This window comes from Balaenoptera physalus (assembly GCF_965194825.1).
Source record: "Balaenoptera physalus genome assembly, chromosome: 2".
Lineage (NCBI taxonomy): Eukaryota > Metazoa > Chordata > Mammalia > Artiodactyla > Balaenopteridae > Balaenoptera > Balaenoptera physalus.
Window position 1 is genome coordinate 122,774,034 of NC_138883.1, and position 14,666 is coordinate 122,788,699.

The following is a 14,666-nucleotide window of genomic DNA, read 5'->3' on the forward strand; positions in this document are numbered from 1 at the left end:
GTGAGTTTCCCCTTTAGAGGATTTTGGGAACAGAAACGGCTGCAGAGGCTCTGTAGACGTGGGCAGCCCTTAGCAGAGGTTCTCCAGTTGCTAAAATGAGGGAAACTTAACTCGAGGTGCTGGCACCTTGACTGGCTGCCTACATTTTCTGGAGGCTGTTTACTTTTTTATTCACCTGTAGGGTGACATTTCTTTTTTAACATCTTTATTGGAGTATAATTGCTTTACAGTGGTGTGTTAGTTTCTGCTTTATAACAAAATGAATCAGCTATACATATACATATATCTGCATATCTCCTCCCTCTTGCATCTCCCTCCCACCCTCCCTGTCCCACCCCTCTAGGTGGTCACAAAGCACCGAGCTGATCTCCCTGTGCTATGTGGCCTCTTCCCACTAGCTATCTATTTTACATTTGGTAGTGTATATATGTCCATGCCACCTTCTCACTTCGTCCCAGCTTACCCTTCCCACTCCCCGTGTCCTCAAGTCCATTCACTACATCTGACATTTTAAGGATATGTTTTAATCAGGCATGGTAAAATGCAGACACAGAAATGACTGTCAGGAAGGAAGGAAGGAAGTTTATCATGCAGTTCCCTGGAAACAGGAGGCATGCTCGCCGTACAGGGCCACACAGGGAAGCACCAGGGACGGTCAGGAGGCAGAGGGTGTGAGGGGAAAATGTGGTCAAAGCCTTTATTGTGGTTTCCATGGAATGGAACTGGTGAGGCAGGGTAAGCAGGGCTAGGACCGGGAATGCCTTCACAGGCTTGGGTACATATGTCCTGTCCCTGTTTGTCTGGTGCCTGGTCCTGGGGTGATTAGGGCAGGTGGATGGTGGCCAGGAGGGTGAGAGCTCCATAAAAGAGATGGTGGGGGTGTGGGCTCTGGATTGGTTGCTTTCCATTTGAGCGAGTTGTTTGCTATCTCTAGGAACTGGCTGACCTGGGGCGGGGGTGGGGGTGGGAATAGTCCCTCCAGGATCAGCAAGACCCCAGATGTCAAAGTGTCAGAACACAGAAAATGAAAGACCTGGATAATAAGGGCTGTTGGTCTTAATTGTTTTTCCTTTCCGTTTTGTGTGCCCCCTTTAACCAGGTTGGTAACTCCTGGCTGTAGGAGGTTCTGACCTTGGGCAGGGGGTGGGGCTGGAGTGCGTTCTTCTAAACTTGAACCTAATTCTTCTGTCTCCACCTGTGCTCCTTCCTGTCATCACTAATCCTGGAGCCCCGTACTCCTTGAGGCTGCCCAGCTCCCCCGTGCACCTGCAGCCTCAGCCACTCAAGATGGATTTCTCAAGCACCAACCGAGCTTTGGGCCCATTCAAGGGGCTGGAACTAGAGCCTTGAACACAGTGGGTCCAAATCCCACCCTTAAGGGCTGATAGAGGGGCACTGTGCTTCCCCCCACTCTTTATCTCCTGCAGATAGATTGAAATGTCTCATCTGCCAGTGTCCTCCTAAGTTGTCTTCAGGATTCATTTTTGCTAAGAGCTTTGTTTTATATGCACATGGAAAAAATCGGCATCCCTATGAAACGGAGGTGGGCATTGGTCTCTTCCCCCTGTGCTCTGGGAAGACCTTCCAAGTCAGCCACAGGTGGGGCTCTCAGACCGCCGTTGGCTGCCCCAACTGCAAGCAGCAGCCCCTCTCAGAGCTGCTCGGACTGCAGGAACAACCGCCCTAAGGGCATGGGGAACCCACTGCCCAGCCGGGCTGGCTCACGGATCCTTCTCCTGTTTCCAGTGCTGATGAGCGGTTTGACGCCACGTTCCACACCAACGTGTTAGTGAATTCTTCTGGGCACTGCCAGTACCTCCCTCCAGGTAAGTGCCGCTCCCTTTGTCCCCTGCAGTTAGACAGCGTGAAGGAGGTTGGGGTGCCCGACGGTGCCCACAGGGGCAGCGGCTGGCTCTGTGCTCTGGGCATCCTTAGCCTCCATGCACGGCCAGCCCTCCTGACTTCTCCTCTGTGCTTGCACATATTCCCTGAGCGTGGCAATGCCGTTTTCCTCTTTTTTGTCTTGGGATCATGGCTCAAGCTGTCTTTGCCAACACATGTCCTCTGTCCTTATTGTCTGTCCTGTGTTCTTAAAGTTCATCCACAACTAAAACAAGTCTCCGTTGTCAGGTCATTTCTGTTCTCCTTATAGCCTGCAAGCCAACCTCCAGGTCATTTCCTCCTCACAGCCTACCTTTTCCTTCCCACTGCACTGGGTACCTGGATATGTGCTGCCCTCCAGTGTCGGGGTGAGATGGTGACCTTGCTGAGCGGGCTTCTTGAGTGCGTGCATTAAAGCCCACCTGCTTGTTAGAGGCGAGAACAGGTGGTTTCCAAGGGACTCATCAGTAATTTCTTCCTGAAAGAGCTTCTCTCCTTCTCAGGCAGCTGATGGGTAACTGCTGGGGTTGAATCTCCTCCCACCAGCCCATCATTCCTGTCAGTTCACAGGGCCTTGGGCTGCTTGTGAGTGATCCATGCCTTGGGAAACCCGGGCTTTGTGCCCTCAAGATATTAACAGATTTTAAAAAATCTTCTAGATGATTTTTCACATGTTCTTTTCCAGGGTCATTTCCCCCACTGCAACTGTTTAACTTCCTGTTCCCAGGCAGCCTGCAGCCACCTCCCCCCTCACCACCAACACATACACCACAAACACACACACACAAACACACACGTACACACGTCACCCACTAAAGCCATACATACACACCACACATATAGACACATCACACAAAAAACATACCACACACTATCCGCACACACACCACACACTCTCACACACACACACACCCTCCAGCAGTCAGCCCCGTCTTGTGCCCTCGGATTCATCTCACAGCTCACAGCAAAGCTGGCTTTGCCTCCTGGGTTGTTGTTTACATGCTCTTTCTCATTAGCAGAGGATAAGCGTCCCGAGGGCAGGATCTGTGTTTATTCCCATTAGAACCACCCTCATCAACCAGGGGCCTGGCCCACATGTAGGTAAACAAACGCGTCAGGGATTGAACCTGTCACAGGCAGATACCATCCATTGTTGTCTGAGGAGATGGAAGGACTCCAGACTTTCAGGTTTTCTGTCTTAAACCTTGTGATTCCTTGCTTCTTCCTCAGCCCCTCCTCTCCTCCCCCAGGCCACGCAAGCCTTCCTCCTAACAAAGACCTCGGGATGGGTCTTCCATCACTGATACACTCTTTTACACCAGGCCTAGAAGTTGCAGCTTCTATCATGAGAACTATTTTGGAAAACGACCTCCAGCAGTCATCAGCGTAGAAGAATACTGGGCTGCAGATTGTTTTGAAGGCTGAGGCTATTTTCAGCCACAGGAGCAGCACTCCTGACCCCCGAGCCCTCTGTGCAGCAGCCCCTTTGGGGCCAGTTCCTACATCCCAGCCTCCATGGCCCCTGGAGTCTGTCAGGAGGGCACACTGAGCTTTGACTGTGGGAGTCTCCCCTACTCTGGCCGAGAGAGTGTGGGGTTGTCTGGTTCAAGGCAGCAAGACTGCGCCTGGGGTCGTGTAGACCTGATCTGGGAAGCTGCTCTGCTCCAGCAACTAAACAGGCAAAAAGTGCTTCAGATGCAAGCTTTGAAATAGACTTGGTTATTAGGAAATGACTTCTTTCCCATGTCATATTTTTATTTTTTAACAGCATTATTGAAGTATAAGTTACGTATTATACAGTTGACCCATTTTAAGTGCACGATTCAATTATTTTTAGTAAATTCACAGAGTTGTACGACCACGACTGCAATCTAGTTCTAGAACATTTTCCATCACCCCCCAAAGATCCCTTTTGCCTGTTTGCGGTTAATCCCCACCCTCACTGCCAGCCCGAGGCAACCACTGACCTGCTTTCTGCCTCTAGAGAGTCTCTTTTTCTGGTCATTTGATAGAAATGGAATAATACAGTTACAGTTTCATTTTCTACCAGCAGTGAGAGTTTTGGGGGATTCAGCCCATTAATGGGAGGGCAGTGTCTGTAATGACTTCCAGATTCCTGTGGACATTGGATGTAATGCTGCAAATCCTGTTCAAAGGGACTTGAGGAGACAGGAAGTTTATTATCCTTTCCCAGCTTGACTGTGGGTGGTTGGGGTGTCCCTGTTAGCAAGTTGAGTCCCTCCATTCATTTTTTAAAATTTGGTAGCAGAAATTTACAGAGCGTCTGCCCTGTCCCTGTGAGCACTGGGACCCTTAGCTATTTGTGCCATCACTGCCTTCTGGTCTTTCTCTGGGCAGCAAGGAGCACATGGGCATAAATGGCTGGTGTGGGCTTATCTCAGTGACCTGTTGAGAAATTTACTCCCAACTTGTCCTGTCCCTCTTTTCAGTGGAAACTCTAGCTTTTGTCCAAACACTACCTCTTCAACTAAAACCTATTAGGTTTTGTTCTGTTAATAATCTAGAATTCAAGCTAGTTAAATTATCTTCCATATATATTTCTAGATAACCAAGTATGTTCTCAATTTTTAACCTAAAGAAAATGCTCATCCTGCTCCTCACCAAACACAGTCACACAGACACACACAGACCTTTCAGATTCTGTTTCTAAGCTCTTCATCATTTTTATCAGCTTCTATGGGATTCTTTTACATTCTTTACATCTCTCTTACTGTTTAGAATTTGGAGATGCACATACATGGCAAGAGCAAGTTTACAGAATGTTTAATTCTTTGCCCAGAAATCTCTCAGAACAGACAATGTCGGTGTAGCCTTTGAAATGTAAAAGACAGTAAAGCTTCAGCTGAACTTCTTTTCTAGAGATTTTTCCAGAAAGACCCAGCTTGTCCTGGACAGGTCTAGTTTGGACAGGCAGGATGGGCTGAAGCCTCTCTGGTCACACCCAGGTGAGAGGCCCCGGTACTCACACTGCCTCCTCCTGAAGGGATCTCAAATGGTCCAGGGGATGTATTCACAGCATTGATCGTGAGACATGCAGAGCATCAGAAATGATGCATCGTTTAACCTGCCAACGCTTGATCAGGCTACCAAGCTTTTGACTCCATGAAGAGTAGGCTTTGTGTGTTATGAACAGTGTATGGGATGGAGACCAGGGGATTGCTGTGCATTTATTTTTATTTTTTCCAGCATTATTGAGGTGTAGTTGACAAATGAAATTGTAATATATATATATACATATACACATATATATGTATAATATATGTATGTATATACATGAGATATATGCATATGCATGTGTGTGTGTATATATATATATATACACACACACATGCATATGCATATATATTGTGAAATCATTTATTTCCATAATCAGGTTAGTTAACACACCCATCACCTCAGATAGTTAATTTCAAGTATAAAATATTATTAACTGTAGTCACCATGCTGTACATTAGATCCTCAAAATGAATCCACCTTATAACTGAAAGTTTGTTCCCTTTTTGATCAACCTCTCCCCCATTTCCCCCACCCTCCAGCCCTTGGCAACCACCATTCTACTCTGTTTCTATGAGTTCAACTTTTTTTTTCAAATTCTTCATGTAAGTGATATTATACAGGATCTGTCTTTCTGTGTGTGACTTATTTCACTTAGCATAAAGCCCTCCAATTTCATCCATGTTGTTGCAAATGGCAGGATTTTCATCTTTTTAAAGGCTGAATAATATTCCATATAATCCATATAAATTTGATTTTATATATAATATATATACACACACACATATATATATATAATATTTTATCTGTTTCTCCATCGACAAACACTTAGGTCGTTTCCATGTCTTGGCTATTGTGAGTAATGCTGCAGTGGGGTGCAAATATCTTTGTGAGATACTGATTTTGTTTCCTTTCCATGTATACCCAGGAGTGGGATCGCTGGATCGTTTTTAGTTCTTTTTGTAATTTTTTGAGGAGCCCCTGTACTGTTTCCATAGTGGCTGCACCAATTTATATTCCCACCAACAGTGTGAGACTGCTGTGTGTTTAAAGCAGGTCTCAGCCAGCTTCCATCTTGGTCTGTCTCATTGCCCATGTAGGCATCTTCAAGAGCTCCTGCTACATTGATGTGCGATGGTTCCCCTTTGATGTGCAGCAGTGCAAACTGAAGTTTGGGTCCTGGTCTTATGGAGGGTGGTCCTTGGATCTGCAGATGCAGGAGGCAGACATCAGCGGCTATATCCCAAATGGAGAATGGGACCTTGTGGGTAAGCCCAGCAAAGATGTGATACTGGCAACATAGAAGGAAGCTGCTTTATTACTGTGCTGGCTTAAAAAGTTTGGGATTTTCCACTCCGCTTTTCAGCATGAGCATTTATTGAACCCTGCAGCATTCTCCATGATTTACTGAGAGCTCTAGGATGAGAAACAAAAAACAATTAGAAAATGCAGTGCTTTCCATAAGGAACTTGCAGTTATGGTAAGGTCAGTGCTAGTATGGGCATCTCTACGTTATTCAAATCTGCTTCATCCCTAAAATCAGGTGGAACAGCAAATTGCAGTTGATGGGAACCTATATTTGATGATTTTAAATAGAAAAACAATAATTACATTTATAATTGTGTCAAGTTTACAATGTATTATTTATAATCATGGTGTCTTAGTCCATTCAGGCTGCTATAACAGAATACCATAGACTGGGTAGCTTATAAACAACAGACAGTTATTTCTCATAGTTTGGAGGCTGGGAGTCCAAGATCAAGGTGCTGGCAGACTCAGCGTCTGGTGAGGACCTGCTTCCTTGTTCGCAGACAGCTGTCTTCAGGCTGTGTCCTCACATGGTAGAAGGAACAGGGGAGCTCTCTGGGGTCCCTTTTATAAGGGCACTAATTCCATTCCTAAGGGCTCCCCCTCATGGCCTAATCACCTCCCAAAGGCCTCACCTCCAAATAACCATCACTGTGGCGGTTAGGATTTCAACATATGAACCTTGCGGGGGACACATTCAGTCTAGAGCACATGTAGTTTGAATACATAAAAAACCTGCCAATTTGTTCAAATATCACTAAGATACCCTTAAATAAATCTATAATAAACCTAAAGCGTTTATTCAGACAACAATTAGCCAGTTTTTTGCACTTAACAAATCCCATGGCTCTGTGTGTGTGTTATAACCCCTTAAAATAAACTGCGTCCTTTTATTCAACGGTGGTTCCTTTCTTCCCCTGGAACTGAAGGGGTCCCTGGCAAGCGGAGTGAGAAGTTCTATGAGTGCTGCAAAGAGCCGTACCCGGATGTGACCTTCACTGTCACCATCCGCCGCAGGACCCTCTACTATGGCCTCAACCTTCTCATTCCCTGTGTGCTCATCTCTGCCCTGGCCCTCCTCGTGTTCTTGCTCCCTGCAGACTCTGGGGAGAAAATCTCCCTGGGTGAGTACCGGGTCTGAGCTGGGATGGGAGGGCCCTGCCTTGAGGGTGGCAGTCTGGGCTCCAGGTGCAGAGATGTCCAGGGCCCACTCCATGCACCCCAGCCCAGGGTGGCTCCCTGACACCACAGCCCGCTGTGCAGGATGGCCAGGCCCTCTTGAGATTCCACAGGCTCCTCTGATCCTGCAGAGAGGATGGGGATGCCCAGGGAAGAACCAATTCTTCCCTGAGGGGCCTGTGCCTTCTCCCCTCCTGCCACCCCACCCCACACCTTGGTGGCAACCAGCTGGAATTCACTGTGGACAGGACACAGTTTAGTTTAATATAGTATCAGCTTGCATTTATATATGGCCACACACAGTGTAATTCCTTATGATCCTCCAATAGGAAGATAAGAAAACTATGATTTAGATTGGTGAAATGAGCTCCTCAACATCTCAAAGAGTTACTAAAGATCCTATTTGGTACACATAGAAATCATTCTCAAACCTATAACTTCTGACTGTGAGTGTAAACTGAAAAAAAAATGCTCAACCGAAAAGTTAAGAATTATGTTTTATTTGGTGGACTTTCTGAGGACTTCAAGCCTGAGACATAGCATCTCTGATAGTTCTAGGGATGGCTCTGAAGAGGTAAAGGAGGAGCCAGGGTATATAGGAGTTTTTGCCACAAAGACCAGGTAGTCAAAACATCAAAAGATTACTGTTGATTAAAGAAAGCCAAACACCTCAAGTTAATGAATTTAGTGCTTTTCTGTGTATGGGAAGATGCAAGAGTCTGGGCTCACTGATATCATTCCTTTGATATGCACCTTAGCTCTCTGGGGCCAGCATCCTGTGTTTGCTCATCCCGAGTCCCCTCAGGGTGCACCACTGGGGAGGCTGTAATATGATGGCTTGATGGCTGCAACATCCTTTGTTTACTGATATGGCAGGTGATATTTTTCATTCATACAAGAGCCTCAGGCACATTAAATGACCTATCCAAGGTCACACAGCTAGTAAGTAGAAAAGTCAAGAACAAAAGCCAGGTCTTCAAACTGTATGTTTTCTTTTTCCTGCTACATGAAACTACCTCTCGATACTAATGTAATAAAGAAAATGAGAGATACATGTGCTGAGGTCAATGATTTATTTTGAGTTGTTCTTCTAAAGTTCTGGCTCCTGAGTTTGTTTTCCCAGGGACTCCTCTGGGACTCTGGTAAATGACCCGGACTGTCCCCAGAAAGATACCCATTCCCATCAATATAGAAAACCGTGCATTTGGTTTCAGGAATGTCATGGCCACCACCATCCCTCCCTCCACACCTCCTTTGACTCTTGGGCTGGATGGAGTTCAGGCCTTACCATCTGTTCTGTCTCAGGGGCCACTGTATGTCTCTGTTCCAGGGATTACAGTTTTACTCTCTCTTACCGTCTTCATGCTGCTGGTGGCTGAGATCATGCCTGCGACCTCTGACTCAGTGCCCTTGATAGGTAAGCAAGCACCCAGCTCCTCTAAAGACATGGGCTTACAGAGTGCCTGGGATTTTGCAGCACAGGCAGGGAGCAGAAACGTGTCCCACAGAACCCTGGAGAGCTGCATGGCCCCCCTTTTCGGCTGTGAGGAGATGACTTGCTGTAACTACTCAGAGTTGACCCATGGGCTCTGCTCACCTGGCACATAGAAGTGGGGGGAGTCTGGCTTTGTGGTTTGGCCTTAAGATGCAGAAATGCCCCCTTTTCTCCCACAATGCCCCCCTCACACTTGTTATGGAACCAGAGATTTTTACCATTAAAGATTCATTATTTTAGCTTGAGTCACTGTTTTTCCACAAATTATTTGTTACACATTAACTCTCAGCCATTGTTTCTTGAGATAACTCGATGTCTCTGTAGAAAGTTAAAGCTTGTGAGGGAAGGTAAACAGGACAAATATGTTTTGGCCACATGTTGGGCTGCACCCCTCAGGCCTGCAAGCCCTGTACTCGCCCAGACTCGAGACTGAAGAAAGAGTCCAGAGACAGGACATCAGTTGTTTGGTAGATGGGAGATCTTACACATCTGAAGCAAAAGGGTCCTGGAGTGACACCCCACCAGTTATCTGGGGGAATTGAAGTCAGATTGGCCCATCGGTTACCAGGGAAACCAGCAGAGGGGCACAGCCCTCTTAAGCCCCTTGGGCTAAGTACCTTCAATGTGCGGAGATCTTCCCTTTGTTAAACTATCAAAGGGGAGCCATTCTGAATTAAAGATTAAACAATCACTAGCCTCGGGGCAGCGGGACAAGGATGTAGGTATTTACTGATTAGGCTCTGCAATTAGGGGGGAAAGTCAGTCATGTGAGTAGGGTGTAGGTGAAGCAGGGACTGGTCCAGCAGGGGATGCACAAACCACACGCAAAGGCAGGTGTAAGGATGACCTTCTGCCCAAGGAAGGATGACAGAAACAGGAGGCAGCATCACCTGTTGCTGTGAACCTCCCTGGGCTGGACTGGAATAAGCAAGAGCGTGCCGAGGGGCTCTCAGTGGCCCAGAGGTTAGAACCCAGTACCCTGGCCACTGCAGCCAGGGTTCTGTTCCTGGTCAGGGAACCAGACCTCCAAGCCAGTTGTGAGGACGGGAAGCAAACATTCTGCCAATAGATCTTAGTTTTAATGAGAGTCCCCACTCCTATTTGGCGGTGGAGGTCAGAAACAGGAAAGCAGTATACCTGTGGCAGTCCTATGTGGTTAACCAGGGGTAAGTAAGAGTGGGGGGCCTTACATGATATCGCCAGGCTTCATGAATTAAGAAACCAAGGCCCTTCTTATTGGAGGTTTCTGGATGTGTAATATTTTGACCAGAGAGACTGTTGGTATAAAAAGCCTCTGAGAGTGTCATATTTCTCTCCGTACCATCCTGGGAGCAAGGAACCGTCTTTCAGCCTGACATTCTGAACCCATCCTTTCTACCTTCTAGCACAATGCTTTCAATAGAGACCTGCAGCAGAAACCACCCTTAAAGGGGCAGTCAGCAGGCCCTGTTGTGTCTGATGAACCCACAGCCTTGGTCAGTGCATAGGCCACATCTAGAAGGATGGGATGCTGTTGGCCTTTGACCTCTGTTGTTGAGATTTCAGCTGTGGGATCCAGTCAGCCTGGATCCCTCCATAGGTCATTGTATTAGTCTGCTAAGGCTACCACAATAAAATTCCACAGACTGGGTGCCTTACACAGGAAGAATTTTTGTGCTCACAGTTTTGGAGGCTCCTGAGGTCTCTGTCTTTGTGTTGCAGATGGGCACCCTCTGCTGTGTCCCCACATGGTCTTTCCTTTGTATCTTCACATCCCTGTGCCTGTTTGTGTGTCCAAATTTCCCCTTCTTATAATAAGGACACCAGTCAGATTGGACCAGGTGCCACACTAACAGTCTCATTTTAACTTAATTCTCTCTTTAAATGCCCTCTCTTCAAACACAGTCACATTCTATGGTACTTGGGGTCTACAGCTTCAATATATAAATTTTAGGGGGACACAGTATGCAGCCCATAACAGTCACAGTTTGGTCCCCCCTCCCTTCCCTTCCCAGAGTTCCCTGATGCTGATGTTAAGTCTCAAATGTCCACCTCTGGTAGCTCCTTGTAGGTTCCTCTTGGTCTCCATGGGAGAGTAGCGAGTTCCTGCCTGCCTGGAGGGCAGGAGGTGTTTTTAACCAAGTGCGTGGCTGCATACTTAGCCTCGTACCAGGATGCTTTCTTTAAGAGCCCAGCCCCTTGGTGGTTGGCCACACTGAAGCTTTGTTTGTTTGCATTTATGTTAGGATAATTTATTCTGTTGCTTAGAGAGGCATTGTGTGTATATATTTTTTGTTTCGTTATTTTTTAATACTCTTTTTACACTTGAATCCATCTTTGCTTCTAATCCCTTTTTATTTTATTTATTTATTTTATTGATTTACAATGTTGTGTTGGTTTCAGGTATACAACCTGATTCTTTTCCCTTATAGGTTTTTACAAATAACCTACAATTATTACAAAATATTGAGTATTGTTCCCTGTATAGTACAGTAGGTCCTTGTTGGTTATCTATTTTATATATAGTCGTGTGTATGTTAATCCCAACCTCCTAATTTATGCCTCCCCCACACTGAAGGTTTACTAATCAGAGTTGGCAATTAAGGAATGCTCACCCATGCCAGCTTTCTCCTATACCCTTGGCCCATAAAATTACTAATCCTTGCACCAACCCCGCAGAGAAGGCATTTCCATCCCTGTTATACTGGTGAAGAAGCTGAGGCCCAGAGAGGCTGAGTGGTCTGTCCAAGCTCACAGACGGCAGCCAGTGGACCGGGGGGGAAGCTCCATGCTGCTTCTCACCTGGTCCAAGGTGGAGAAATGCATCCTTGCCCATCAGAGCTGAAGCTGATGTTCTCAGCCTGAAAAGACACTGCAGCTTAACTCTTCTTCCGGCTGGACAGCCGGCACTCCCCACCCCTGTGGCTCTCAGTAAGTAGATGGGGCCAGACTCTCTCGTTAGTAGAGTCATTTTCCAGGTCTGATAAGTCAGCCGGTGGCACCCGGGTCCGCCCTTGCTAGATCCCCGAAGCCTGTCCGTGGCCCGCAGTCATCACAGTGGTGATCACACCCTCTGTGTCCAGGTGGTTTCAGTTCTGACAATGGTGCTTTCTCATCGGACAACCTTATCACCATCCTGTGAGGCGCAGTTAGCTTTCACGGAAGGGTGAGGCAGGCAGGGTTCCCAGCAGTGCAGTCAGCTGGTGAGGCCGCGCAGCAGGGTGGGAGGAGGAGGTCTGTGTGCTCTGGATTGGCATCTGCCCGCCAGGAATGTGCGTGGTGGGCTGCAGGCCCGGAGGAGGTCCTGCTCTGCTCTTGGGCATTGCTCCGCAGCCCCCGGTGGTCAAGACACAGTCTGCGTCCCCTGCACTGTGCCATGGTGACTCGCTGTGACCAAGGCCCCAGGTCTCCCCTGCCATCTGCTCTCTCTGCAGCCCAGTACTTCGCTAGCACCATGATCATCGTGGGCCTCTCCGTGGTCGTCACGGTGATCGTGCTACAGTACCACCACCACGACCCCGACGGTGGCAAGATGCCCAAGTGGGTGAGTTCCTCCCCAGCTCCTCCACCAGAGGGGGGGTCAGGGCCCCTCCCCAGAGGAGGCTCCGAGGATGACTTATCTATTTTAAAAAATCCCACAAACAGCTAGCATTCCTAAACAAAAAGCTGCAATTTCTTACCTGTCTGCATATCTCTGCATCCAGGGCAGTATGGTGAATGCTCTTAGGGTCCCACAGGGCTGTCCTTACAATCTGACATCCCAGAGCAGGGCTCAGGTCGAACACTCTGCACCTTTCACTGGACAGTGTTTCTAAACCTCCTTTTTGCAAGTACACTATTAGAAGCAACACACAAGATGAGCACACAGCCGCGGGCTGGATCTTCAAAACAGAATGGGGAGTGAAAAGAGTAAGAAACAGAGTGAACAGTGTACAAATATTACAATCAGTTGTCAATGAAAATAATCAATAAACTATCAATAAGAAGAATAGAAAAGAGGTTTATTTGAGTCCAACTGAGGATTAGCCTGGAAGCCAGCTTTCCAGATTAATCTGAGTAGCTGCTCTGGAGAAGCAGGGTTTTCAGCACAGTTTTATATCCTGTCAGAACAAAGAACATGAAATGAGTCGGGGTTACATTTCTTCAAGGTAAAAAAAACAAAACAAAACAAAAACACAGATTAGCACGTACACGGCAAGTCAGCATGGCCTTGGCGCCTGAGAAGGGAGTCTTATCATTGGAGGACCAGCATTGGTGTTCCAGGAAGAGAGGCATTTAATCTTTATTTTTATCATGGACATTCTTTACTTCTGGTCAATGTGCCCTTTTCTCTAATAGTTAAAGCAGATGTATGTTTGATAGGCCACGAACAGGCTATTTTAGTTAGCATCAAATTCAAATTAACTCATGTATAAGCCAGAATGACTTCCCTATATCTCAGTATGTGAAACTTTCTTTTATCACAATACACATAGGAAAGTGATTTAACCAAAAGCCTATAAAATAAACGTGTGAGTAGTTAACAGTGGGGAAGGAGGATGGGATAAAAGGAAATGGATGGATGGGACTTCCCTGGTGGTCCAATGCGTAAGACTCTGTGCTCCCAATGCAGGGGGCCCGGGTTTGATCCCTGGTCAGGGAACTAGATCCCACATGCCGCAACTAAGAGTTCGCATGCCACAACTCAAGATCCTGCATACGGCAAAGAGGATCCCAAGTGCCACAATTAGGACCTGGTGCAGCTAAATAAATAATTTTTTTTTTTAAAGGAAATGAAAAAGAAAAAGAAAAGAAAAACAAAAAGGAAATAGATGGTAAATAAATGTTTGTCATCTGAGCCCAGGTCAGGCCACATGGTCCCAGTGCCTCCCAGCACTGATGTGTTGTGACATGTGCTGATGCTTCCCCAGCCATGGGCTGTGCTCCATCGGAGTCCAATGTCCAAAGCTCTACACCACCCTCGCCCGACACTTGGGAAACCTTGGTTGGGGGACAAGCAGGGCCTGGACTTTCCCCATCTCACTTGGTGTGACCAAACCCCCGGCAGGGCAGAGCTGCCCCCCAAACCCTCACCCCACTTCTTACTTGGGCCCCACAAACCCTCCAGTCTTCCCATTGAGAGAGCATGGCTTAGGGACAGTTGGGAGCTAAAGAAGCCCTCTCATGCCAAAACAAGCCTGTCTTTGCAGACCCATAAATCTTGCCTCCAAGTTCAGAGTCAATTTAGGACTCACCAGTGCACTAAATGTAACTGCAAGATGTAAGATGCATTCCCTTAATCTCCAGGAGCAGGGAGTTCCTGGCCCTTCTAAAAATATCCATTGTGCAATAATTTACAGTTACCCAAAAATTAACTTAGGAAAGACCACTTTTTTTTTTTTTTTTAGGAAATTGGCTTTACAGAGTGACTGCCCTTGAATTCTTTTCCACAGCAAATCCTTACACTTAATAATTCTCTCGTGGCATCAGCAGTGGGCTCCCCAAAATGGTGCCACCTCCCACATGGGTCACATCACCACAGTCTGCGGGCTTGTTTTGAGAAGTCCCTCCCCCCTCAAAAAAAGAAGCTGAGACACATTTGCACACATTGACCTACATTCTCATCTGACTTCCTTATAACTCTGATACACTTTCTTGTCTATTCACCCATTTGTTTGAAATAACATTTACATGTTTCAGAAGTCAAAATCAAAGAATTATACAAAGGAACTCCTGCTCCCATTCCTGCCCCTCCCCCTACTTCCACCACCAATTGATAACCATTTCAATTAATTTCTTTTTCCTTCCAGTGTTTATGCAGATGCCAAAA

General features: G+C 46.8%; 1 protein-coding gene across 1 annotated transcript in view; it reads left to right on the top strand.

The window, feature by feature from the left end:
- CHRNA7 (cholinergic receptor nicotinic alpha 7 subunit) overlaps positions 1–14,666 on the top strand; it is a 134,898-nt gene that overhangs the window by 108,564 nt on the left and 11,668 nt on the right. The window contains exons 5-9 of the mRNA XM_082450788.1: positions 1,747–1,826; positions 5,997–6,164; positions 7,134–7,328; positions 8,714–8,800; positions 12,292–12,401. Of these exons, the coding sequence (XP_082306914.1) occupies positions 1,747–1,826; positions 5,997–6,164; positions 7,134–7,328; positions 8,714–8,800; positions 12,292–12,401 (640 nt within the window). The remainder of the gene's footprint in view (positions 1–1,746; positions 1,827–5,996; positions 6,165–7,133; positions 7,329–8,713; positions 8,801–12,291; positions 12,402–14,666) is intronic.